We start from the raw sequence: 26,201 nt of genomic DNA on the forward strand, positions 1-26,201 counted from the left end.
ATGGGATTATGGAGTGTTTTGTTTCATCATTTTCATAGCCAGAGGCTTGAAACTGATTTGTGATTCTTTCCACTATAAACTCAGCACTCCAAACACTGGGGGTTGTTATGCTTAAGTGTTTTCTTACCTTCACATGTGTGCTTACTGCCTTTTTTTCTCCAGCCGTCTCTGTGTCTGCTACTGTGGTGTCAGTAATTTGTATGCTTGTGCAGACGCGTGTTGAGAGGCGTTTCTTACCTTTACAGACCGGTCTGTGGTCACTCCAGGCTGCGAAGACTTCAGCCACTCTCTGGCAGCTGATGGTTTTACTGCCCTGAAGAACATAGTCTTCTCCGCAAGTGAACTGCACCACACTGTCAATGCTACACACACACATACACACACACACACACACACACACACACACACACACACACACACACACACACACACAGAGGGAAGGCAGAGAGTTGGAAAAACTGAAATATAGGGACAAGAAATGTGTTAATGCATGTACTTTATGTGCAGACGTGCCTGTGTGTGCAGATATGTCTGAATACAAAGATGTAATTTAAGATCCCTGTGTGCAACTTTGTGCATGCAAATTGTACCTGAAATCATTGCCATGGCGTTTTCCATTCTCTGGCTCTCCCGGGTCAGGGCAGGAGTTGGATGCGTGTCTCACTCCTCCTTCGTTTACTACACAGAAAGACAGACAGGTGGAGAGCCAGGGACAGACAGATTACAATAAGGCACCGACGAGGCTTAGAGTAAAGCAACACTAGCGTTTGGCATCAGGAAATTTCTGGCTCTCCACTTTTAGTTTCCAGTTTTGGAAGCATTGTCTGCCTCGTCTCTTGTTAGCTTCAGAGGGAAAGAGGTGGGAGGAGAAACACGGTACACAGACCAGGAGATCGAGAGGCAGACACTAAGGTAGGCAGACAGGCAGGGGGACGACACAGCACTCCAGACACGATCTTAATTCTCACAGAAACACAAGAGCTAATCTTGACAGTAACATCCAAACACCAAACAGACAACAGACAGAACCATACAAATACTACGACATTGCAACACACATGCTTCTGAGACGATGTATCTCTACTTTGTGTCTTTCTCCAATTACAATACTGCTGTTGACAGTATGTATGTAGCTTTTATTTATTTTGTTTATTTCTTTCCCTATCTTTGTTTTTCTACTTCTACTTCTTTTTTGCTTGCTTGTTTGGTTTCTTAATCTTTTCCTGTCACTCGGTCTCCCTTGCCTCTTTTTCCTTATAAATAACCCCACAGCTGTATTCCACTGGCTTTCTTTAAAGAGACACTACAGTATAGCATTTTCATTCCCACAAACCTCAAACATTCTCTCTCTATTTCTCTTGAGCATTTAAAACTTTTAAAACGTTTCAAGAAACATAGCTGCTGGGTTAACTTTGAGCAACGGACAGTGTGCGTAAGTGTGTGTTTGTGTGTGTGTGTGTTTGCATGTGGATGAGCAAAGAAAGAAAAGTGTGTCTTTTGCAAAGCTGTCAGGTAAGTGAAAGAAAGCAAATCACAAACAACTCTATTTCAATTCAAAAGCTTTCTATTTTAAAACTTTTCCAATTCCAATTTTTTTGTTCTAATACCAAAAGGGAACCATTATTTGCCACAGAGCTATTTCTAGTAGTTTGGCTCACAACTAAATTATTAGTAGCAATACAGCATCTTAATGAGCTCCACTGATGACCTATTTTTACTAAATTCTAGGCCCCACGTGACAGGATCTCTCGTATTTCTTAATGAGATCATGGTGAAGAGTAAAATTATTTTAATAATCCTTTAGTCCTCCTCATCTTTCATTCACACAAATAAAAGTAAAATTAGGCCACTCAGAGGATTTTGAATGCGCTTTTTTCAGTCGCTCATCCTTTCCTAATGTCTGGTGTCAGTGGAATTTAACTAGAGGGAAAACAACTGTCTTGGTGTGCTTATTTACTTCAACTATACAGCAAACAAAACACCCCCTGGTGTACTTTGATATTCGAATGCATGGACGGATATAGAAATGACAGGGAAACACATTTAATCATGTATTTTAGTGCAGTATAATATTCAGATCATTTCTCAAGCAGCAATAAGAACAAATTGTCTGTTGATCACTTATTTTATTAGTAGTATTTCATGAATTAATTATGTCTGATTGTGAAAGAACATAATAGCTTATATGTCATTTGAATGGAGATGGACACTATCCTCATAACTCATTTGTTTTTTTCACTCGATAAGTTTAAACTCATCTTCATCTAGCTTTTATATCTAAACGTTATTTTTGCTGCTAACAAGTCACCGTCACCTTATCTAAACAAGGTCTTGTTGCACAGAAGACCGCCCCAAAATAATATTTCACCTATAAAAAGCATAGACGAAAGTGGGAAGAACAACAGAAAAGAGCTGCTGAGTTTGCTAAAAGTCCCACCGAGTCAGTAAAACAATACATAATATAAATATAAAATAATAAATGTTTAAAGCACTGAGTGTAAGGCTGCAAATTGTATCTTTATTCCTGAATATCAATTGCCACAGTGTACATTTTCTCGATAATTAAAAATAATGCTGATTATGCCCTAAATCTGCTGTTTTAGTTTGTACTTTTTGTTGTGCTTTATAATCCTAATCAAAAAGCTAAGATCCGAAATAACTCAATTATGTGTAACAAACGCAGAGCGATAATTGTGCCCATTTATACTTCCACCCAGCCTGTCCGGGCTAACCGACTAACATGCATGTACATGTTTAGTCCCAGCAGGCGGTCGGTGTGTGTCTGTGCGTGTTTGTGTAGAGTAGATAGTTTGTTGCTTTGTTGGAGCGGCTAATTTGACCATCTGGACTATTAACACCATAACAGAGGGACAGGTTACAGTATCAGTGCGGTGCGCACACACACACACACACACACACACACACACACACACACACACACACACACACACACACACAAAAACCTTCAACAGTCACATACTTACACACATACATGCACATATACAAAAACATGTACAGAAACAATAACACGCACATAGGCACGGACAGACACACACAAACAAGTTTTGTGCTTCACCGGAGAGTTAAACTAGTCAGAGCGGAGCAAATTAACATCTGAACCAATCAGAGCCAGACTAATTAACATACAAACTCACAGCTGTAGAATCGAACCTCAACCATGACATCCCAAACTGTCAGGAAACCTGATGAATCTGGGATACGCTGTGTCTCTGTGCTGTGCTTAGCTCGGCTCATGCAGTATTTATTCACGCATAAACACAAAGTGGACAAGCAAATAAGGAAAATAAATCAGAAATGTAAAAAAAACAATGAAAAAAACATCATTGGCAAGCATAGAAACCAGTTAACAACATGGACAAGCAAGGTTCACTCATCTTCATGTGTGTGTACATGTTTGTGTGTTGGCATGTATGAGAGTGTGTCCTTGCATCGATGCAAATGTGTATGTGTGCTTATTTATGTTAGACCCTCCGGCTGGGCAAATGTCAAAAATGTATGTAGTGTGCTCAGGATTGAACTAGATGGAAAACATAAACATACATACATATCATAACCGTTAATGTGTAAGTGTATGTGCGCGTGTGTGTGTGCATGTGTGTGTGTAATATAGGAGAGAGTAGAGGAAATATAATAAAGACATGAAGAAGTGAGAAAGAAAGAAAGAGAGAATTAGATGTAAGATAACTCTAAAATATGTTAGGTTTATGTGGGCACTGACAGCTTTAATAAGTGGAACTTCAGTAAAATAAAAAAAGGTACTGAACTTTCCTGGATAGTTTTCATGCTTTTTATGCATGTTCTCTCGATGTCAGAGTGTTGAACGAAATGAAATAATACTCATGTGACCACTTTTACAATACGGTGCATCAAATGACTTATGAACCATTATCACCGTTACACTGGATAATTTGACTTCAGGCTGTCTTATTTAATAGTTGGTTTTCCAAAGTTTTACAACGTGGGATTTCACAAAGTTCGAGGACATTGTGGTGGTTCCAAAAGAAGAGCAGTAAATTAACAGGGAACTGTTTGTACTTGTACTGGATTTAAGCATGTAGCGTGTAGAAAGCTTGGAATAATAAATCCACATCAGTGCTTTGACTTACTGCTGAATGTGAGAAGGTATACTCAAAAACTTTAATATAGATGTGAATAATAGTGGAGATACATTAGTTACTTTTTTATATTTTCGCCACTGGCCTCATGACAAAGGGATGTTGTTATAAATGTAATAATTTGATGTCCCCAAATGACCTGTGTATAAAAGTTCTATACAAATCTAGTTAAGGTGTGTGATAGGCAGAGAAGAGAAGGGTGAGGAAATAAAGGAGAAGAGGCAGGAGAGGTGGTGGGAAACAATATTACAACAGCTGATTCACATCCCCAAAGCAAGCCAAAACAAACCATGATCAAGCCATGATTACACATATCAAAGCAAGCCATGAAGAAGCATGCATAAACCAAGACACCGTGACGAAAATGCAACATCAAAACAACAAAAACACACAGCAGTCAAGCATAATGCAAAAGCACGCTCTTATAAAGGCTGTGGCAATTTTCAACACATCTCTGTATGAAAGGATGTCTCATTTAAACATGTCAGTCACAGATTTAAGCTCTATGTTTCTGTGAATTGATGTTGCATGTACTGTCTGCACACAATATGTTTGTTTTGTCAATAAATACAGGCAGAAAGTGTTGGAACTAACAGCCCTTATATGAGACAAAGTGAAAACATAATAATAAAAAAGCAAAGCAAAACCAAAACTAAACACAAAACCAGTCCAGGCCACACCAAGCCATCACACATTAGTTCATTAGCCAGAGTGACATTAAGTTGTGAACTCACATATTGAAAACTTGTTGCTGGAGTCTTTGCCAGGGAATAATTTAACGCCCCGCGATTTAAAATCTACTGATCGCTTCACTGCAGAGAAGAACAGAATACAGAAAAGAGAAGAATATCAGACAACAGATTGGATAAAGTGAAAAAAAAATGAGAGCAAGCAAAGGAATTTAAAAAAGGCAGATTCTTTTCCCTCGCAATGCTGAGAGAGAGAAGAGTAGAGTGAAAAAGAAAGTTACAAAGGCAAAGTAAATCTTAAAATGGTGGAAACAGACAGCGGGAGTTGACATAGAGAGACAAAAAGTTAAAGACAGAAGCAAGACAGAGAAAAGAAAGTGATTTCAACAATAGCATCATTCAGAGCTTTTGTTCATAAGAAGCTTAATCTTTCTCTCTCTATCTCTCTGCCACTCCGAAACATACATCAGATGTCGAGGTGTTTTGCTGGAAAACCCATTATATTCTGAACAAAAGCTGGTTAAGGAAATTACAGCTTTAATGAAAATGAAAATGATGCAGCTCTGTAATCAAAGCAGTCAAATAATGGTACGTTAGAAAATAAATAGTTCTTTTAATCAGCATGAATCAAAGACAAAATGAGACAAACTGACAGAGGGATTCTTGAGCATTGTTTTCTTACATACGGGACATCGTACCAGTGCAGGATTAGCAGTGCTGCCCCTGTATGTTACTACAGCTCAGCACGTATGATTGGAAAGACAAAGTGAGTGGGCGAGAACTGTATTAGAGTCCATGCAATAATAACAACATCAAAACACCCAGGGGTAATTTGAATTTGACTCTCTCCAGATTTGATTTTTTTTCTGCTCTGTCCTTTCAAAATAAATGAATACATTACCAACATAAATAATGAAAACATAAACACAAATATATCTTGTCTTCAATGACAAAGTACAGTGACAAATCAGTTTAATGGATGTCTGATAGCGTGGCTGACAGTCGCTGTTTTCGTAATGACCTGACTAATCCATTGAATGGTGACAAATGGCAGATGAGTTAATGTGTTACAATTATCCTAATGTTTTACAGAGGCTACATATATGCACATACATCTGGTATATTGTCAAATAAATTATATTTGGCATGGTGAAATTACATCATGCACATTTTATGCCAACAATTATCTTAATGTTGCGATATACAGGCACATAAGTTAGTGGTACTCTACTTACCATGATGATATTATACAAACTGTATTAATGTGCTAACGATGAATGTATTGTAAAGTTGCTGAACATGAGCTCCATTTGTGTATTATTGTTTTAACTTACCAGCATGATACGTGGTTCCAACTGTATGTGTGTGAGTGTGGTTTGTGTATGTGCGACAAGTCGCGCAAGATACCAACCCACATCCTATTATAGTCATTTGAAAGAAAAATATGTGAGGTACATAATCAATCTTATAAAAATAGATGGAAATACAAAGCTTAAGAACTAGACTATGGACACATTTGCTCAGCAGGCCAATTCATTTTTTTCAAATATACTCTGTAGCTAAGGCAGTAGTGACGTACACTACTGTGCAATGTGAATCATGCTGTGAAACTAATTGTTAACACATTGACACATTATCACTGCATGTTTAAGCACTGCATGTTTAAGCACTGCATGTTTGACATATGCTGTTGTATAGCTGATATTTTGAAGGAATACTTACATACATATATCAATTATTCTCACTGTTACCGTGAATTTGTGAAGAAAATTTTCCTCGCATGCCTCCACAAAGAACAAAAAATAAAAAAAATGAAAAGATGATGAATTGAAGTAAATGGGGGCCGCTTTTAACAAATGATAAACTCTCTCTCTCTCTCTCTCTCTCTCTCTCTCTCTCTCTATATATATATATATATATATATATATATATATATATATATAAAACCAGTTTAGAAACTCTCGCACAACTTGTGCAGTATAATAAATAATAAAGTCTAATTCATCCACACTGTTTATGCAGAAGTGCTTTAAATTGTTAGATTTTACATGCTGTGCAAAATTGTTTCACAATTGGGCATTCTAGGGGTAAAGTCTTCGTTTAAGACCTCAACGCTGCCTCATGAACAAGAACATGTATCACAAATGCTGCAGACCAACCTGTGTACTAAATTGGAGAGTAAATGAACAATGTACTTACACTTGCTTACATTAGAGTCTTTTAGAAGTGCTAACACATCATCCCTTCATAAATGACCTACAAGTGATCCCTCCTTAATTAAACCAAAACTAGACATTATCACTTTTCCTCATGTGACAAAAATACCTCATTTAAGTTAATTGTAAGCAAACAACATATCGTAAAACACAAGGTTTTCATGTAACCACAGGCAGTGTAACTAAAAAAAAAAGCTACATTTTGTAGTTCAATTTATCTCGCTCTTCACAGAGGTTAGAATGTCCCTCTGTGTGAGCTGAGGGCATGGGAAATCATGTATTTTTATTACTGTAAGTAAAAACACAATATTTTGCGCTTTAAAGGTCCAGTGTGATACCTCCAGATCACAGGAACATGGTGATTTATTTCAAATCTGAATAGACTTTGGTTTCAAAGCACATAAGCTTTAGGCCTTGATGTATTTTTAACGCTAATGTTCACATTTGTAATGACGTCACCACCTGACATATTTTTTTAATTGGAAAAGACAATTCAATGCAATTCTTTATCAATAATTTACACATATCATGAACACATACAAATGTCCCTTACACCTTGAAATAATTAGTCAGAAATTCTCCATTAATGAGTTAGCTCCAAGCAACTCATGTATCACAGCAGTTTATGGCTGTCTCGAAGCACAGCACACTCATAAACCAAATGCTAAACACTTTAACTAACTTCACAGTAACCCATACACAAATAATACAATTTGTTATCCCCAACACTGGTGCCATAGATATTTTAAAATAACAATATATCTGACAGTATATCCAACATTAAAAGGCTTCCACTGAATTCTTTCTTCAATATTTAAGAGCAGAGATTCATACGTCCCTGGGTTATTCTCATGTTTTTAGAAAATTGCACAAACAATTTGGAACAACTACAGACAGCTGTATTTAAAAAATATATATAGTTCACATGAAACTATGATACAAGTGGAGTGAATACATTTTCTGTTTAAATGCATTGCAGATATAACAACCATGTCGGATGCATAAAGCCTTTTGTCCCTCGAACACTGGGTCGTATAGTTCTCATTTGTGTTCATTAAAAAAATGCACAAATAGTAAAGCAGAACATAAAGGGGGGAGAAACAATACATTACATAGTTGTAAGAATGCCTCCAGATTGAACTTGTATTTGAGAATGTCCCGAGTGTGAGGAAATCAATCAACAGACTTGTTATTTATGACAACAAGGGGAAGCTGTGATCTAGATCAAAGTCTTATAATCATGTTTGAGATGTTGTCCCCCCTCTTAGGCAGCCAAATTGGGAAATCTGGGCCAAAAATTGTTAAAAGTCAAATTTGTTTTTGCCTATGCAAATTCATTCACAGTATCAAGCCCCTGTTAATATGCATCATAAAACCTGTCCTGCGTGAATGTGCATCAAAGTTAAATATGCACGTGTTAATATTCTGGCCTACAAGCAGCAGCTCTACTGCAAACAACAGATGGAAGGGCAGATGCATTTAAGTAAACCATATGCACGAAGTAAAATATTGCATATTTAGCAAAATTATATTTAACTAGCAACAAAATAAATAAGAACTGAACTAAATTTGAACAGTAAGACAGCGAAAACACAACCTAATTCACTAAAATACACACTTAAAAAAAGCATCTCCTTGAGTCTGATGTAGTCCTGATACTGTACTTTCAAACCAACATCCTATCATATAACATATCATATGTTCTCTTTCAAAATGTATTCCCAAAAGCTACACCTACTCTGTAACCCAGAGGCAGGATCCAGCTCAATGACTCACATTTTTTAGTCATATTTGCCTGTTAACCACAATACCATCTGGATTTCAAATTTTTTTTAAGATTGGTATTGTGGAGCAGTGAGACATTCTCTCTAAGGAGGCGATTTTGAGCAGACAGGCATCACACACTTTGATTGAACTCACCAGCTTTTGGGCTAAATGCCCCTCAACGGTCGCTCCCCATGGAAAGGCAAATATTTCCTGCCATCTATTGTAAAACCATAGATTTACTTGTCTTATTTTCCAAAACAGTCAAATCCACATGGTTAACAGGCAGATATGAGCAACTCTCCCTATCTGCTTATACTGCAAATACCCTTTTTAAATTAAATATTGTCATGCTGCAGAGATGTCCTGGCCTACACATCATATTCTACAGACTTATGAAAAGATCTTTGTTTGCTACAGATCCTCACAAAAATCACACCATAATAATGACATGAATTATCATTACCTCTAACATCGCAATTTGTCAAAAATAATCGTAATTAGATACTTGTTCATTCAAACTTTGTTAATATTGAACGTGTTGCGTGTCCAAATAGCATCAATTTGACAAAAGGGCTCAATGTGGTGCCCGGAAATACACCGAACAAGTGTGAAGTAGATCGGGTGAGCGGTTCTTGAGATATGCAAAGACATCATTTGTTAAAAGCGGCCCCCATTTACTTCAACTCATCATCTTTTAATTTTTTTTTATTCTTCGTTCCCTGTGGAGGCATGCAAGGAACATTTTCTTCACAAATTCACGGTAACAGTGAGAATAATTGATATATGTAAGTATTCCTTCAAAATATCAGCTATACAACAGCTTGCTGTACTTAGATGTATAAAATGCTTAATTCTCACTGCATGTGTTTAATATGTAAGTATTTAGCTGGCTCAAATGTTACTTGAACTAGGCAGAAGGTGGTGATAGAAATATGAATGTGTACGTACAATGATCAATATATACCTCTGCCTACATTGAGTTAATCATGGTTTTAAGATATGCAATTAGTGAGTGCAATCAGTGGGTGGGAGCAGTTGTCAGTGCTGTAGACATCCTCCACATCTGATGAGCTATTTTATACGTACAGACCAGCAGTCATACAATATCACCAGATTGTGTCTATGCAAACTCACTGCATTAATTAAACCAAGTATGTTCCCTGCCATTTTGACATAGCGGCGTTAGAAAAGGGAGTCAACAATGAAAGCCAGTGCTGTTGAAATGCAAGCTCCAAAATAACATAAAAGATGATATAGGGGTAGTCCATAGATATATGAGCTCATGTGAACCCCCGAGGCCTACAGTGTCTCTGTACTTAGTTTGACTTATGGTTCTTAAGCTAAAGCTGACAAGGAAAAGGACTCAGGGATTTATTTACACAAAAACTAAATGGTATATGCCACATGTGCTAAATGCTCTGTTTTTTAGTGGCTGTAAATATTCAGAGCATTTCAAGATGTATGCACTTGATCACCTGTTTGACGCATTATGAGAGTCATATCAAGGGTACCATGCAGTCGACAATATCCAATATGTCAGCCTCCCTGAGGGGTAAACTGTCTCACTGCTCGAGTTGAATAATGGTTCCGTACCAGTGGTTGACTGGTGTTTCTTTTGTACTGACTGACTTATTTTGCTGCCATAGCATTGGCTGACTGATAATGCCGTCAGTTGTTCATTAAGAGCCAATCACCGCCCTACAGACACAGAAACTAATGAATACGTAATGAAGAGAGATGATGGAGGGATGTGATTGAAAGGTTCTGCCGCAGGGAAGGAAACAGATTGTTTATACCTGACACACATGTAGACACAAGACAAACTGGCACACACGCACACACTTAGACACAAACAAAAAACACAAACAGCTGCACACACCCATAATATATCCAAAGAAGCATCAACAGATTTATCAACTTAAAGTAGACACACATACATACAGAAACATAGCAGGAGACGCGCCAGCGGTGATGAGAGTGATTTCAGACACTAATACAGATACGTGGGCCCGTAATTCTGTATGTGCACAGGAGCACAGATAGACACACACACACACACACACACACACACACACACACACACACACACACACACACACACACACACACACACATACAGGCATACAAGGTGACACATTTCAAAAACACACTCATTCACAGCCAGGTGTTGAGGGCGTGGGGTTGGGCATTAGAGCAGAGTGCCATGCAGGGGAGAGTATGGACAGAATATCTAATCAAAGTAACCCTCAGTAATTGCTAAACACCATCCACACTGAGGATTGTATTTTTCTGGTATATTGGCACAGAATCAGTAAAGAAAGAACATACAACAGAGCCCCATAGACTGAGTAAATAATTGTACATTACAGAGACAAGGAAGCTAGTGCACAACCGATCTAGAAGAAGCGCTATGTCTTTATCTTTCAATGATAAAATGAATGGTTTCAGGGATGTAAACAACCTTCAAGTATGTGTCTGCCTGCAGTGTACAGTAATTATTGCAGCACATTGTCTGAGAAAGGACCCAGTACAACAGATGCCTGCATGACTGAATACAGTAGGTGAAGTCTTTGCAGATCTTCTTATATCTAATTAGAATTGATGTAGAGGTACATTTACATTTTCATTCAAGAGGAAGGCTGCTAAAGAGTATTGCATTGTTGCTATTTTCTCTGCTGGGGTATTTGTACAAAAAGCCACAGGTTGGGGTCAGGGTCAAGATAACAAGATGAAATACGGGAATGAGAAGCTACTAGGTGTGACATTTTCATTATGCTGATGTTGGAGAAAATTGACTTTCTTAACATTTCAAGTTTTAAATGCTGAAAGAGACTATTGATTTTGAGATGACGACTGAAGGTCAGAGAGAGCTGTCAGTCCATTCTCTGAGGCAAATTTGTCATTTGTGATATTGGGCTATACACATTGAATTGAAATACACCTTTTTGTTGCTTATGGTTTCTCTGGACAACTCAGATAGCTGCTTACATGACTAACCAGTTATGTGCAACTAAAGTAAAATGTGTTACCAAAGAAAGAAAGAAAGTGTTTTGAACCAAAAAGTCACTGATTGCGTGTGGCCATATCCACATGCAGTGTGCTTCAGGTGTGGCTCTAGAAATGTCTGTATGCTTTTCAGCTTGTTTTACTGACATGATGACAGACATAGATTACTGTTCTCTTTTAAAAACACTGAATGCTACTGCTCGCTTTCAAAAGTTACTTTTTGAGCCAACAGGAGGTGAGTATTTGATGCCTAAAATATGTGGGGGGGGGGGCATTATCCCTTAAAAGCTGAAATATATAACTCTCAGTGGTGATAGGTGTATAGCAAACGTAGTGAAATTGTTATGAAAGGTTGTATGGATGCCTGCAATTTAATTAGCAGATTGGAATCAGCCATTTGAAGATGCACCTGCTAGCAGAGTGTGATACTCTTGGATTTATTCTAGATTTTAATATGTGAAAATACAAAATATGCTGTAAAATGCTGGAAGATATCCCAAGTGCACCTGGCTCTGCTTTCAGCAAGTGCTAAATCCTGAGAGGTGCAGACACATCAAACCAATCAATATTTGAAAAGTATCAAATGGTTTTGAGCGTTTTGTGATCACCATACAAATGGGTATAGATATTATATTAGTTAAAAACACTACGGATGTCAACTTAAACATATGGTTCATAACTAAGAGGTCTACTTACACCTGTATTAATTGTTCCAGCTTTGCACGTATAGTTAATTTGATGAAAGTTCTCTATATTGATACAGCATTAGGGGTGTGTAAATACATTAAAAAGACAAGGCCATCCTTCACCTACAATACCAGGGTGCAATGTTTGAACTGAAAACATCCATCTTGAATGCATTATGGCAGCAAATGTTCCTTGAAATGTTCAATAATTTATCTAACACCAGCACTAAACATGGAACACCGTTATTCATTTTTCTAACATCATTAAAATAATGCATCACAAAAACAACCTCTGATGTTTGAGAGGGAATATTGTAGCATTGATGCAGTAATACGGATCCTCAGATGACCTTGTATATTTCTCTCTGAATCTCACATCCTTCCAGTCATATTTAATTTCCCCCCTCCTCCCTGTTTGCTTTCAATACTGGTCACACCTTTTCTTTTAAAGTGTAATCAACAGATTAAGATGATTCTGGGGAGGTTCATTCTGTGATTTTAATCATCGTGTTCTCTGGTACACTGTGACATCCTGACTCTGAGGCATTGCCAGGATCTCTCCATTCTTACTTTATTGTCCCCTCCACCACCACATTCTGTAATGTTAATGTTCATTGATAGGAGCCTGGCAGTATTTCCCAGTGTTTAGACTAAAATATGTACAGCAAATGGAAACACTGGCAACCATTCAATTGACAAGATGGCTGGCTGACTGGCCTGCTAACTGGCTGACTGCCAGACGTAATGGCTGACTGACAAGCTGACTGACTAGACACTTCAGGCTTTTACCTCACACTGTTAACTAAGCTACTTACAGTAAGTGCAACAGGAGTAAAATTCTGATTGACCAGTGGATCGACCGGATGACTTTGTGAATGACAATCACACTGTAGGAATGTAGCTGGTTTCTAATGTGTAATGGTGTGCACTGCAATTTGCTTCAATAGACTCAAGCTGAAAAACTGCTTAGCTGTCTGACAAACCGAGTCATGAAAATCAAGTCAAAATAAAAGATAATATGATTTAATGGAGTTGCTTATATCATAATTTATCACAATTTACTTAGTTATGGTTGCTAAGCTATGATTGGGTAATCACTTTTAGGGGGAGGGGTTTAGCAAATGTTTTAGTCAATTATCACAATATCATGGGGATTTTCATCAAATCTATTTTTGTCATAAGCAACTGTCGTATTTTTGTGCTTAATGCATATATTTACGGCAGTTACCTGAATGAACTGCAGCTCAATGCGTGATTGTGTGAGTCACTGGCTGACTGAAAGCACGTGACTCACTGACTGGCTCGGTGTCCACCGCTCTTCCCCCTCAGTTCTTGATATAAATAATTAACTAATGAGAATATATAAAAAATATGATGACCTTGAAACTGATTAAAGTTGACCTATTTAAATGGATAATTGACTGTACAATTGTATTCTCATATATTATTCCTGCGGCCCTTGAGAACTCAACAGTTTATTTGGCAACATGAATCACTTGTTTCTAGCTTTGGGGGAGAGCTGTTCATGTTTTGTTTTTTCTTTTTATTTAACAGGAAAGATGACTGAGAAAAGATTCCCATTTCCAGCTGCAGCCTTAGGGTGTAGTTGCTGGGGGCTGAGAGCATACTGTAACACACTCAGTCACATCTGGAAGCTGGCTTGATCTATCACAGTCCCTACACGTGGCAATGCTACAGCTGGGTTTCAGTGCTTTGCTGAAGGGAACTTTGAGCATCATTCAGTCTTTAACCCAAGTACGGTTTTCCCAACTTGTCGACAGATTTAAACCTGAAATCTTTAGTTTGCACAGTTGTAACTCAGCCTACCGAGAGACTATAATAAAGACTTGATCCATAGAAATTACATGAATATAAAAGATCAAACTTCAATCAAAATCCAACTGGATTTGTTGTTTCAGTGTAAAGGCCTTTAGGTCTCCAATGGTAATTGCAGTAATGAAGCTTTTAGCAGAGGAAGACAATTATCCGTCTAATTTGATCATCGCATTAGTGATCCACCTCAGTTATTATCCAATGACTTTACTGTGAACTGTTGTCAACAAATGATCATCCTGGCTGGATACTATTCAAACTACTGTCATTGCTGTCTTTGTCACTTTGTCTCCTCATCACTCAACCAACACTAGTGTCCCCTCTATGCCTTTCGAGGGGGATGTCAGAATTGCTGGTATTTGTACATTGAAATTGGTCTAATTGACAAGGTCAACGCAAAAGTCAGATGAATAATTAAAAAAAATAGAGCATCTACATTCTTTAGGTGTAGAAACACATCCCATGACTTTATGGTAAATGTATTGTCTGAGGACGGACAAGGACACCAGAACTGAGAGTATATGATGCTTTTCAACACGTAGCTGCAATATTAACAAAACTCAGATATATATTTACACATTATCATATACTTATCACTGATGGTCACACAATAATAATGATCTTGATTTGAATTATTTTCAACAAATTCATGAAAAGGACATTTTCGGTCTCGAAATGTGGCCGATTTCTTGGAAACTCTCATCTGGTATTTTAGGCTACAGTCCAGAGACCAACAGGGTTTTAACAAACCAGCGTCCCAAGGTGAGACCCCACAAATTCACAGCTTTAAAGTCCCCAAACGACATGTTCAGTACAAGGATGACTAAATGAACTCACCAGGGTGAGAGGCTACATCAACTCTGATTTCATCTTGGCCTGAAAAAGTAGCAATGACAAATATACTTTTTATATTACAGTGGAGTGCATCTTTAAATGCATTTTGGTCCTGGAGTGAAGAGCATTTTACTATTGCCCAGAGATGGGGCTGAATAATTAATGAGCCCTCAATTTAAAATGCTAATGATTTAATGGTTGTGCTTGTATTTTGCTGTAAATGGTACATTAAGGAACAGAGATAATGTTCAACATATTGACAAAACAATCCAAAATTACAGTAATGTATGAATACACGAAAAAAAAAAATACTGATTTTCTCTAATTTACTCTACTTATCTTTTAATACTATTTAACATATGCTATACATACTAAATTTGAAAATGCTAAGCATTTATAGATATTTGATAATTCCTCTAAATATCAACAGGGTTGCCTGAAATCTTGTGACTAAATTGTACATTATGTAGCAGCTTTAGCCCTTTACAAAGAACACTACGTCCTACGAAGATATATTTGATTTGAAATGGTTGATCCACTGATAGACCTAATCTAGTTTAGGGCATGTTTGAAGACCTCGCAATTGTGAATCACTTTGAGGCATCATTTAAATTCAAATGGACAATTAACTCTGTAAATTGTGCGTGGCCATGCAGTGGAGCTGCAGGCTTTGCGTTACTAAATACACTAATACACAAACAGGCTTTTCCTATGTCCAAGAACACATGTCTATCCACACATATTCACTCACAATAGTTAAAGCTTCTACAAGGAACTTTAATTTTGTGTATATTTTGGTGGTCCCTGTGGGCAAAAGAGGTATTTTTTCTGAGTGCCACAATCCATTCAGGAACCCTCTCATTGAACTGCAGCAGGTTCTGACAGTCTGGTTCTCTTGTGCCTCCCTTCTCTCCAGCTAGATTAGCAATAAAGCCTGGGTCTCCAGCTGCTCTGCTCGTGGCTGGAAGAGGAGCCGCTGCCACTGGGTTTGGGGCTCTCCTCCCCCTGCCAGAGCTTCCGACTGTAGGTCAAAGGTGGCAGCGAAGCCACAACTGGATCGGTGAACGGGTCGCTGTTAGAGGCCCCGCTGGAGTCTGAGTTGGTGGAGTTTTTTTGATGGAGTTTCATCTGATTTTGCGTTGATTCTGACCCGGTGGCACCGATGACAAGCATGAAGAATAACTATAGAAATAGCCAATCTTCTCTCTGATTGTCTCATTTACTAATGTAGGTCATATGGGCATCAGTATTAAATTGTGAATGCTTCATAACCAGTTAAAACTTCCAGTAACTTTGAATATTTTGCCAAACCGCACTGCCAAACTACTCAACCCTTAACTGCCCACCACTCTCTGGTTATCTGTCTTTTTTTGCTTTCGTCTTTATTTTACTGTGTTGGTTTCCGTCTCCCTTTCTCTTTTCTGGATCTCCTCCCTGTTTTTACCAATTCCCCTCTCTCTTTTTCTCTGATGTTCCTTTGTGATGTTCTTTTCTCATTTCTGCCTTTTCGCCCCCGCTTCTCTTCAAACATGGATATAAATCATTAGATTATTATCAATTCCAAACTTCATCATTTGGGCAGCAGCCAAAGGAGGTTTTTATGAGCAGAGTGGCTGACCTGTATCTCACAAACACACACACACACACACACACACACACACACACACACACACACACACACACACACACGCACATGCACACACACACACACACACACACACACACACACACACACACACGCACATGGACACACACGCACAGTCTGTCCAGCTAGCTGGCACCACCTAGAGCCAAACCTTTCCCTCTGAGGTTTCATAGCTGTGGCTTATGAACTCAACTAACCTGTCTGCCAAAGCAGATTTGTTCATTTAGTCTCTCAGAGACAAATTTGGAATTGTTTTCATACAATGTTTGCCACTAAACTTAACTAACCCTGCCCAAGGGCTTTGCGATTATAATGTATTCTCTCTGAGACAAGTAGAATTTAGTGGACCAGAACAACATATGGCTTGCAGGGGGGAATTACAGTCAAAGTAAAATAAAAAAGGTGGATTATCATTAAGTGGAACTGTTTATAATAAAGTGGAGTTGATGAACATCCTCAGACTTCTAATTAAAGAGTAAATCTGAAGGGGTTACAGCATAATAAATGCAGTGGAACATAGCACAATCAAAGCATACTGGAAACAAACAGAATAAAATACAAAAATATAATATCATATTTTACAGTTAATGAGTCCAGAATTAATCTAATGAATGCTTTAATTGTAAATTGTATGTTTGCAAGTTCCCTTTCGTTTCCAGTGGTTCTACCAGATTTAAAATCAAAAGGAGATCCACCAATCAGCTTACAGTGTCAGTAGTTGTATTGGCAAAGTAAGAATACTGATCGATCCTCATTACCCACTGACATGGTTGACACATTTAATGACTTAGAGCGAAGTAATGTTAACAAATACACTATATAATAAATTATTTATATGTAATACAATCATTTTTTTACTGGCTGGTTTATTGTAATCCAAACACAATGAAATTAGACTGTATTTCAAAGAAAAAATGAATTATATGTAGTTTATGAGAGATGTCCTATGAAACTAATCTGCAAGATTCTTACAAACAATGTGTGAAGATTTCACATAAACCACTAGGTTTCTCAGTAGAGATGAGTAACTTTATACTCAACCCGCCCTGTTGCTCATGTGTGAGGACTAACAAGGTAATGAAGATGGCTGACAGCTGACAGGAAGCAACCAATCAATCACAAGCTTGTTAAGAACTCCAGTAATTAATCAACTAACCTCTCACACTGACACCACTCATTAACATGTTGATCAACCTTTAAACTAATTAAGATCAATTAAAACAATTAAAAGCAAATCTCAAGAGGAGTGGTCAGGTTGTCAATCAATCAATCAAGAGAAACGTCTGAGAAGGAGAGAAGTAGTTAGGAGGGTGGAGAACAACAAAAAAGATGAGAGGAGGGAGAAACAAATGAAGGGAGGATACAGTAGAAGGGTGGGGGGTGGAAAGATGTGTTGAATAAAGAGGAAGGGGAAAAGAAGGATGAGGTTTGATAATAATTTTAACTTTCTACAAGGTCCATTCTACAAGTTACAATATGCTGAATGTGTACATTAAGAACACTGGTTTGACTTTCATGTATAGAACACAGACATCAATTCCATAGTGGTCGTTCTTTAAAAATCAAACACTAGCAAAATTTGCCATGAGGTGTTTTCTGGGGTCACATTTTGCCTAATAAACTCATCATACCCGCAGATTGGGAAATTATGCAGACTTAATATAAAATCATTAACTGAATTAATTGCAGCTTCCATTCCTTAATTGTCCTAATTGACCACAGTCCTGCAAGTGGCACATGTGACCAATACAGTAAAAACTTGTCCTGGGTCATAAAGAAACCTCTTTCTCAAATCTAAACATTTAATGGGAGTAATCTCAAGAGTAAGTAGTAAAACAGCTGGATTCAATTTGCTGGTTCAAGGGATTGAATGTTTGTATAATACCAGCTATAAAACAATATTTCAACACAGATTTGGTACTCAGCAATCTCTTGCTCAATGCAATGACACTACTTTCTACCTCTATAGCCAGTTTTGCAGGTGGCTCAGAAAGGTTGTTCTGTGATGACAAAAACAGATGGTAATAGCCCTATGAAAATCAGCAAATTACCATAATTACTGTCTTAAAGGACCATGGTGGTAAACAGTGTGTATGAAAAAATGATGTTTAAGAAGAGAAGATGTAGAGGGGGGGATAGTCATGTATGAATATCTCTGAAGGTGATCCGCGTTCTGTGTTTTTTCAAACATGACAAGTAAACACCAACATAACGTGTCCACATTATCTTCAGTGTTTTTCTTTGACAAGTTATATAGAAACAGGGCCCAGCTCTGACAGCACATGGCACACATGCTCCCGAGAGGTGACATTTTGGATGGGTGCACACCTTAGTCTTCTTGCCTGAGTCTGCTTGGTATTTTGGTGACTTGCTGCAAACTTGAATGTGCTGTGAAGTGAGAGGCGAGGCACAGTAGAGAGTGCGCCGGTAATAATCGAGTGGCACAGTGCAATTTCAGTGTCAAGTATGACCATGATTTACTTGCTTGTGCTGCACGCCTACACAGACCAGGTCAATGAAGGCACACTGTACTGTTTCCATGACTTTAGTTTACACTAGTTTAACTTTAAAACAATACACACACAATTAATACAATCTTCCCAATTTTAAGTGGATTTGAGCAGCTGATTTGTTGGCCATGATTGATGCAGGCCCATGAAACACCTGCTGATAATTTTCATCACAGCCTATTTCCATCAGTGTTGCAGGTGCGCAACAAATATCAAACACAGCTCCATGCCCAGTGTACATTCTGAAGTTGAATGGACTTTATGCACCATGCACAAGGGATTCACAAAAAGGGGTCAATAGTGTTTAAAAGTACCAAACCAGTTGTGATCCGAGACTAAAACAAAACATGGGAGAGTATGAAAAACAAGTACAGTATGAAATCTAAACACTATCTGTTCCAGAATGTGCAGTTGCTCCACACATTCAGCTCTCGTTATCGCTGTTGGGAGACGTGGACGATGACAAATGAATTTCCTAATGTTTTCCACCAGTTAGGGTTTGTGTCAAAGAAATCGAACTGTACGCCTATGAGCAGTTACCCGAGAGAAAAAGAAAAGAGTACAAGAGAGAGAACTGGACTGAAGGGAGATGCAGAAAAATGGAGACAGTGAGAGAAAGTGTAGTGGAGAAGAGCCAGGAAGACTGAAAGTCAACAAGCGTAATTAACTGTCAGTTGAAAAGGGAAAAAAGGCAGCAGAGAGAAACAGAAAAAAACAAAAAGTCAAAGGAGAAAAGAAAATGTCAAAGGAGCTAAAGCAGAATCTTAAAAAGAGCCATCATTAAATTAACAAACCCAAAGAGATCTGGAGATACTGTAGACACAGACTTGTGTTTATCATAGATGAAAGAGCTCTGCATATGTACGTGTGCAAATATGTACATTAAGATGCCGGTCTCTCTTGATGTAATCACATTACCCATCTTACCTTGATAATGTGCGCTGAAACCACGGTAACGGTGGTTGCCATCAGTCACAAAATGCAGTCGGAGCCAGTTCTTGTTGCTGACGATGGGAGAAGGGACATTACTGCCTGACAACCTGCGAAAGAAAGATAGGAAGAACGTTGTAAGAAATTGAAATAAACGCACACTAACAAAACGTTAGCCTTTCCTTTTTCCCAACAAATCCAAAAAGGATCAGGCAGGAGAGTGTGGCGAACATGCCTTGCTGTTCAGGTCTTAAACATAGAAAAATAATGAGACTAGCACGGATATCAAACTATTTGCTTTGGACATTTGACTAGTTTATAAGAAAATAGCGATTGCTGTTAGTTATCCGAGGCACATTTATATCACTTGAGGCACTTCGTGGCCATTCCCTTCCTTCACAATATGCCTTGGTAACTTTAACTTAATGGACATCGTCAAATAATAAATGGAGTGCCCACCTTATCAGTAAACAGAATAAGAAACTCCTCATTATAAGACAATATGTTCTGAAAGATCAGTCTTTTCAATTAAAAAAAAAATGTAGGCAACATTTTAATGTTTTTAACTGAAAACTATGCAATTTCATCATTTTGAACCATTATTATATAGACAATGCCCAAAAAGCTTAAAATCAAAACATGCTATAGTAAATCATTTTATTATTTACACATAAAACAGCCTTGATCTGAACATTTAATTCTGCTGGTAATGTTTGCCATGAAAGATTATATTCTGTTGGATAACTCAAATGAGCAGATTCAGAAAACTTTTAAATGAAGGTAGACCCTGAGTTCCGAGCTCCAGACCTACAGACCTTCCCATTTCTCTCTGCTTCAGCACACCTGAGCCAGCTGATGTTGGCCCTGTTCCAACAGTTAGGGCTGCTGAGTTGCATCAGGTGTGTTCAAAACATAATGACTATCTTGACTACTTGTGAGGCCCCTGGTACTCGAGGCCCTGGATTTTGGCCCCCGGTAAGCCCATGCATTACTGCGCCATTGGTTGTCATGATGACAACACACGTCAGTGAGGCTGTAAAGTGTGTCACACTTTGTTGCTCTGCCGCAAAGCCAGAAGCCATGGTAGTAACACAGTGAAATTTACTTCTATGTTTCACCTTTGGTGCAAAAGGGTCAGCCTCCATGGCAGGACCTGTGTTGCACGTCAAGACGGCAAGAGTTATTCCTTGGCTTGCCGAAAGCTTATACGGAACTTAGCCCGCTATAGTGGTCACAGATCTTTGCAATGGCAATAGTACACATAAAAATGTCTGCTGCTCTGACCATCCTGCTATGTTGATTTAAATGGGAATGTCCATTCAACTCACCTTCTATGTCTATGGCATTAAACTTTGACTGGCTCTTTTAGTCTTTTAGTACATACTTAGAGGGAGCGGGAAAACACAAAAAATTCTGTCGTCATTCTGTAAAAGAACAAAGCCGAAGTCTGTAAAACAAGGTAGTGAAGCTGTAAAGAAAATGTCACGGCAACAACAGACACTAAAAAATCAGCCTGAGGTTTGGTTTACTTCACTTAAATTTCTGTCGCATTCTCCGTCTTGCCTGGGTATCTTGTGTCTTTGTGTGTGTAGCTGCTGTCTAGAATGAAGTAAGAACAAAGCCTGTGTCTGTAATAACACTGAGTGATTTACAAAGAGTGTAAGGACCTCACTGTCCAACACAACCAGTTTGTTTCTGCAGCTCCACTCGGAACAAAATGGGGATTTTGCTGCATGCTAAAGGGCGCCTCAATTGCTCTTAATGATGTAGGAGATAGTTTTTTCCTTATTCATTCTTCTTGCCAACATTGTAAGATCCTGCCAGCTGCTTGAGGTTCGAGATTTGACTCAGTAACTTTGAGCACAAACTCAATTCTCATGATAGTTTCTGAAAATTTGAATGAAGTTGGTGTCGTATTGCATAATTATTATTTCAAAATATTTTGACCACTACTACTAACCTTTATTGTACCTCTTATATGCAGATCACCAAGGTTTCAAACAACTTCCGGACTGTCACACTGCAGTATAACACTCTCAACAATATTAGCCTTTTTGCAATGAAGCAATCTTATAAGCTGGGGCTTTGATGGTGCACAGCACTAGTAGATAGGACTCAATTTGCAATTCTTTCATCAAGAAGGGAGGATGAGATCGCTTAATTGGCTGAACAGATGAACAAAGCTCTTGTGGTTGGCAAAGTGAGAGTTTTAGGTCATTGTTGGCAGCCTTAGAGGAGGTGACTGCTTTCCAGCAGACACTTAGAGAATAAAACATCCTTGCTCCTGTATAACTTATAACAAATATCTGCAGCTGAAATACAATATCTGCTGGCAATAATCGTCTTCTTTACGTCAGTCCTTTGATGTATGGTGCTTTCATCTTGTAGTGTCAGCCACAGGTGCGTTTTCTACTCCCATTACATTTTTACATTTTAAGCAATATCACCTTCGCTGTTATATTTGAGACGCAAGTACGAGTATGAAATGGACTGCCCTCTCATGTTCGCTTGTCTCCTTCTATAAACCCCTGCTGTTAACCTTCGCAGTCCATTAATATCCACATACACACGGGCACAGAAATACATGCTCACACACACATGGATGGTTTAGTGTATACAGTACTTTCCAACACCTGCACCCTCCAATAACAGCGGTATGAAGTGGAGCACAAGAATGCTGAGCCAGTGTTTTAGAAGGTATGTCTTTGCATGACTTGGTTTGTGCTTGTGTGTGTGTGTGTGTGTGTGTGTGTGTGTGTGTGTGTGTGTGTGTGTGTAAGAGACAGAGGGAGGGTCACCTTGTGCCCTAGATCAGTAGGATTATCTGATGCCTGCTATTAGTCACACACACAAACATACATTCACACACAAATGCAAAGTAGTTTCACAGGCCCAAATAGACAAAAACTACCTAATACAACAGTGACAACATGACAAAACAATAACACAACTGTGAATGTATAGTGACCAACACAAATAAAGTAGACACCTATATTATGAGATTTCTGTTGATGCACTCTGGGGAAAAGTGGCCCAGTAAAAGAATGATGTATGCTTAATTTGCTGGGATTGGGTCATTACATTTGTTAACGATTACAAAAAGTAAATTGGATTAAATTATTCAGCTGCATGAATAGGTGAGAAGAAAGCAAACAATTTACATAAAGAGAGAGATACTTTTCATATCTGTTTCTACTATTGTTTGATTCTGTATGTATTGGTCTATTTTTGTAGTTTTTGGGCAGTTGTATGCTTTTATTACAGACAGTAGAAGAGAACTAACTGGAAATTAGGAAGAGAAAGAATCCTAGTCAGACTCAAACCCAGATCGTTGCGGTTCATAGATGATGTCTTAATGGGAGTGTCTCGTATTTTACTTATTCTACAAAGAAATAATTCCTTATACATACTAAAACACCAGTCACTGCCTTGTAAATCCCATTCAGAAACAATAACAAAATTGTATTCAAATTGAATACACTATGGCAAATCAATGCTCAACTAATCTATTAGCTGGAAGAGAGACTAAATGAGATGGAGACAATGTTAAGATAATAAAGGTGATAGAATACAATCACTGACATCTGATAAAAAGACATCTAAACTGTCTATACATGTATGTGATCTATATATCCGAAAAGATACGGACAAAAAGTACGATCTCAAAGTACATTTTTAAACATATTTTTAAAAAAAATGGAAATAAAGGCTGAAAAACACGATACACATGAATGTATCCAGAACATTTGTATGTATAACTGATTGCATGTAAACATGATGGAAATATATGGAACAGACTTTACAAAAGATTTTGACTAAAACGTCACTAGTATGGATTCCCATTTAAAGTATGTTGTGTAGCACATGAGAAGAAATACATCTAATATAAATTAATTATAAATGTTACAAGTGATGTTTTGTTGATGTGGTGAAACATTAAATGCTTGAGCACAGACTGTAAAGGATTATGATGTTTACTAACAACACGCAAAGAATTCTGAACACTAGCCTCGGCTTCGACCATACACTTTTTAGAGACAGGTTATGTCAAACACTTGGATAACAATGGGCACAATGTTCCAATCCTTCAGAGAACCTCTCCTTTTGTCTCTTTTTTTACACTATTCATTTTTTTCATCAATTGATACTATTATTTTGCTGACGTTGTTTGTAGGTCAGCCTTTCTGTCACCCTCTCTCGTCTCTCCTTACCTCTCTCCTGCCCTTCCTCTTTCCCCTCTCCCTTCCTCAGCTCTCGTCGCTGTGTATCTTCATGTGTGCACTCTCTCTCTTGCACACATTATTCATGTTTAGAGCTTTCGATTCACTTCCTGCTATGACATCATTACCCAGAGTGCATCATTAAGGGCATAGTGTGTGGATATTCAATCTGTTCCAATATTAAAACAGGAATTAAATCATAAATATATACGTAGAGCCAGTGTGTGACGCTAAACGATTAAACTGCATGCTTAGGAAGCACTAAAACAACTCCAAGCTGCAGGATGAAGGTATAAATCTCTCACAGGAGGAGCTAGGAGGTCATAGAGAAACATGCTGGCAACTAAAAAGGTCACCCATCTGGATCCCCACAGCCGCTGGGAACACCTCCTGCATAGGTGCCAGGCATGGCACATGAAGGATGATGATGCTGGAAATGGCAACTACATTTATGGATAATTAAAGCTTAAAATGATGCTTTCAGCAAAAAACCTGATACTTCCAAAAATCATCAGTGTCTGAGGTGCTGAGAAGCTAGTGGATTTTCCCTGAGTGGACAATTTGTAATTATTAAATCATTCATCTATGTTGATGGCTTCTGTCTGTGACTGGTAAGTGTTCTCCCAAGATGTCTGCTATAAAGGCACTTCAGAGCTGCCCCGAGGTATTATAGATCATCCTCTGATGGGCTCCAATATTTTTTTTAATACCATGGTCTCAGAGGGTGTCCTATATGTGATTTGACAGTGACATAGGCGTAAAATACATGGGGTGAAGCCAGGCTTAGTGCTAAAGGCTACTGATGCTTTAAAACTTCTGATAGTGAAAGTTTTCCTAAGATGTCATGGACCATCAACAAAGCTTGTGGAATAATTTGTTTGAATTAAATAACAGACATATTCCTCAAGAAGCTAAATTAAGGAGTTTAAACAAAGGCTCTTGATTGTCACCCGGGTGTCCTTACCTTGATTACAATGATAATAGCAGCATAGTAGAGTATATTTTAGCAAAAATACTTGTTATAGGACAAAATCGGAGAAAAAGAAACTGTGAAATGGTCTCTAGTTCCTCTGTTTAAAGCAAGTGTCTCTATTATAAAATAACATGAATAGGTGTTCTTCTCAGGGGAACCAGAGAAAATAACTTGCTCTGGTGATATTTCCTTCTCGCACAACACCGTTAAAGCACGGAAGATCCCAATGCGGTAGAGCCTTATGGGAGAACATTTCTTAAATCTAATGCTCAAACACTCATAGGAGTCTGTCAGCAATCAACCACCAACAATGATTGTTCCCGGTGATATGCAGGGAGGTCACGTTACAACTATTGTTCTCTGGAAATCATCAATATTACCAAGTAAATACACTGAAAACGTATGAAGGCCTCCAGTGTTCCATGTTCTACAACCGTACAACTACATAAAATAGAAAAATGAGATACTGCAATGGAGAGCGAGTGTGTGACCGTGTGTGTCTGCAGGAGGAAGAGAATATCAAGAAGAGAGTTGCCAGAAGGAGCAAGAGAACATAATTGATTAAATACACTAGACCAAAAGAGCATCTCTCCCTCTGTCCATCTCTGTCTACCATCCTCCCATCTATCCTCTGTGCCTCTCTTCCTCCATGGAAATACAAACCAGCTACTCTATCGGCAGTATGGGAATAAGAGAGAGGGAGGAAATAAAGAAGCATGTGGTGGCAAAGATCGATAGAGGTGTGGTGAGACATGG

General features: G+C 38.2%; 1 protein-coding gene across 5 annotated transcripts in view; it reads right to left on the reverse strand.

Moving 5' to 3' along the window:
* The window catches only part of csmd3b (CUB and Sushi multiple domains 3b), a 342,676-nt gene that overhangs the window by 133,404 nt on the left and 183,071 nt on the right, over nt 1-26,201 (reverse strand). For all 5 annotated transcript variants that reach the window (XM_068734381.1, XM_068734379.1, XM_068734378.1 and 2 more), the window contains exons 7-10: nt 20,250-20,362; nt 4,871-4,948; nt 591-678; nt 238-362 (exon numbers count right to left, since the gene is read on the reverse strand). In XM_068734381.1, coding sequence (XP_068590482.1) covers nt 238-362; nt 591-678; nt 4,871-4,948; nt 20,250-20,362 — 404 coding nt within the window. The remainder of the gene's footprint in view (nt 1-237; nt 363-590; nt 679-4,870; nt 4,949-20,249; nt 20,363-26,201) is intronic.

Source organism: Cebidichthys violaceus, unplaced genomic scaffold (genome assembly GCF_023349555.1).
Source record: "Cebidichthys violaceus isolate CVI_PGR_0920_01 unplaced genomic scaffold, fCebVio1.0.p SCAF_63, whole genome shotgun sequence".
Lineage (NCBI taxonomy): Eukaryota > Metazoa > Chordata > Actinopteri > Perciformes > Stichaeidae > Cebidichthys > Cebidichthys violaceus.